We start from the raw sequence: 2,684 nt of genomic DNA on the forward strand, positions 1-2,684 counted from the left end.
GGCTACACTCCATTTTCTCTAATTTCTCCATGTCTCGGATAATCTGCAGGGGATCTTTCATCCTCAAAACCATGGCTCGTACCATCATGCGCTGTTTTTTTTTTTGTTCTTTTTCAATTCTCTTTTCCGGGCTTCCTTTTGAGCTCGGTCTGTGGGGTTCATAAACTTCCCACCCTTGGTGGAGGATGTCGATCTCCATCCCATGTTGACAATTTATTTGATTACTTCTTCATTAAAAGAAAAAAACGACTTCGGGGTTCTAACTTCTAGTTTTGTTTTGTTTTTTCTCTAAATGGTTTTATTTGAAACAAAAGCTGCACTGAGCAAGACCTTAGTTTCCCACACTGCAAGGTAAGACAGCACAACAGGGCAGACGTATTTGGTAGCACAGTAAGTGTCACACACAAGGAAGCGGTCTTAATTCTGTGTGAGGCAGTATTTAAGTGCTGCAAGATGGGAGAAGCACAAACATAACCCATTCTTTAAATAAACCAATCCAAAATATAATATTCAACCCCCCAGTTTCCCGGAATAAAAAGTAGTGCTGGGATCTATTACCCAGATTTGGTTTTTATCCTGATCATTTACAATGGGTTTCCCAGTGACTTGCATCATTAGGGCTGTGAGTAAGAGTTCATTTGCTTTGAAGAGATGCCTATCTATTCCTTCCTCCGTTTCTTGTCTTCATGCTCATGTTCCTTGGGGCGACTGCTATCAGAAGGTCTTTTAGAACCACCATGCTGTTTTGCTTCTTCCAAAAACTTGTCCAAACCAAAAGGATCTTCCTCAAACTGAACTGGTCCTTCTCGGCCTCTCTGTCTACGGTCTGAACCAGAAAACTCCTTATCAGGAACAAACCTGTTGGTCTTTATCCTGGTTTCGAGGTCATCACCATACATATCCTTGTCTAGATTTTTACTGGGCCTGTAGATACTCTGAGCCATATCTTTACCACCTCTCCAGGCCTGATCATAGACATTGTAAGTTTCATCTTCTCCACCTGCAAATCCACTGTCCATACCCTTGGATTGGTAGAAGAGCCTTTGGTCATACTGAACTTCATTGGAAGTTCGAGGATTGGGCACACCAAGAGCAATGACTTCACTGATATCTCGATTCTCATTTCTCTGTAGTTTTGACCTCTTATCAGGAGCTGCCCTGGAAAGGTTCCGGTCATGCTGTCTCTCTTTTCGCCTGTCATGACGGATTTCATCTCTTTCTCGTGCCTCTCCATCCTCTTTTTCCACGTGGGTTTTTATGCCAGCTCTCCTCTCTCTGGCTTTCTGGGCCATTTCTCTAAGTTTCTCTTCATGTTTCTCCTTTTCTTTTTGAGCCATCTTTCTCTCCACCTGGGCTCGCATCTCCACAGCTTCACGAGCCTTCCGATCAGCAATGTACAGTGCTTCAGCCAGCTTGGCAAAATTTTCATTGATGTGGACCGTCTGAAGTCCTCTTCCATCAGCAGCCAGCCGTTTATCTAATGGAATTGTGTAGCCCTTAGCGTTCTTCCAATTGGAAATACAAGGGGGGATCTTCCACTCTTGTTGTTCTTTTACAGTCATCTTCTGACTAGGAGAATGCATTACAGGTGCAGGAGGAGATGGCGGGCCCCGGGGAATTTTCTTATTAATCTTGAATCTTGGAGGCTCCATTGGGTCTTTCTGCATTTCTACCATCCGGATAACCCTTTGTTTAGCTCCAGAGTTGAATGCTACTCCTTGCTGAGATGGGGTATAGCGGATATACTGAGCAGGCGCCAGCTTGTCAGCTGCCCGAACGGGCATGGCTGCAGCCACTTTCTGCGATACGGACTTCTCCAAGGCTACTCTTGTCTTTTCTGTTATCTCTTTGATGGCCTCTTCGTCCGGCCTTTGCAGGTCTGGATCATCTGCGTTCATAACCTCTTTTGGAACCAGGTCAGTGTATTTGCTGTAAATGACCTTGTCTTTGGACTGTCCTTGTCGAGCAATTGCATCATATTTAATTTTCCCTTCAGGATCCACCTGAATGGCCAGTGCATTCGACATTTTTTTCTTTCGTCCCATATCCAGTGGATATTGGGCCACGTGGATTTCTGGGAAAGAACCTCCATCTCCAAAATCCTCTAACAAGCGTGGAATCAAACTTTTCCTGTATCCATATGGGGGAGGCTCCCTTCGAGAGGAGACCAGTGAGGTCTGCCGTGATCTCTGAGATCTTGCTCTTTCTTCAGCTTCAAGTTGGTCCTGAGATAGCTGAGTAGGCGCAGGTAAAAAGCTGGTGAGCGCCATCTTATTCCGCTTCTTCCAGCGCAAGCCCTAACTTCTATTTTACTAATGATTGCTTTTAAACTTTTATAATGCCTAACCTATAAATTAAAGTTTATTATAGGTATCTGTGTATAGGAAAAAACAGTTCACATAGGGTTCAGAATTATCCAAGGTTTCGGTCATGCCCCGGGCAGCTTGTTGTTAGGGCCAAACTTCTTTGTATGACTGCAAGAATTTTAAAATACAGTTTATCCCCAACTATGATTCTGTGTTCCTCATGTAATTGATACAGGGATAGTGTGATAAAGAACTTCAGAGCTGCCAGAGACAATCTTGCTTGATTCCAACGTTTGTGAGATGAGGGAAGAGGTAAAACTCAAAGTACACAGAGGGCAAGTCACTCTGGGAGGAACATGCAAGCACAAGTCCTCAAAG

General features: G+C 44.0%; 1 protein-coding gene across 1 annotated transcript; it reads right to left on the minus strand.

Annotated features, from left to right (window-relative positions):
• Positions 1–7: 7 nt before the first annotated feature.
• LOC129676328 (SNW domain-containing protein 1-like) lies at positions 8–2,661 on the minus strand. The gene has a single exon (XM_055606687.1). It carries the CDS (start codon positions 2,268–2,270, stop codon positions 660–662), a length of 1,611 nt encoding a protein of 536 aa, XP_055462662.1. The 5' UTR covers positions 2,271–2,661; the 3' UTR covers positions 8–659.
• Between the last annotated feature and the right edge of the window lie 23 nt (positions 2,662–2,684).

The sequence above is a fragment of the Psammomys obesus genome, unplaced genomic scaffold (assembly GCF_907164565.1).
Source record: "Psammomys obesus unplaced genomic scaffold, mPsaObe1.curated_primary_1811, whole genome shotgun sequence".
Lineage (NCBI taxonomy): Eukaryota > Metazoa > Chordata > Mammalia > Rodentia > Muridae > Psammomys > Psammomys obesus.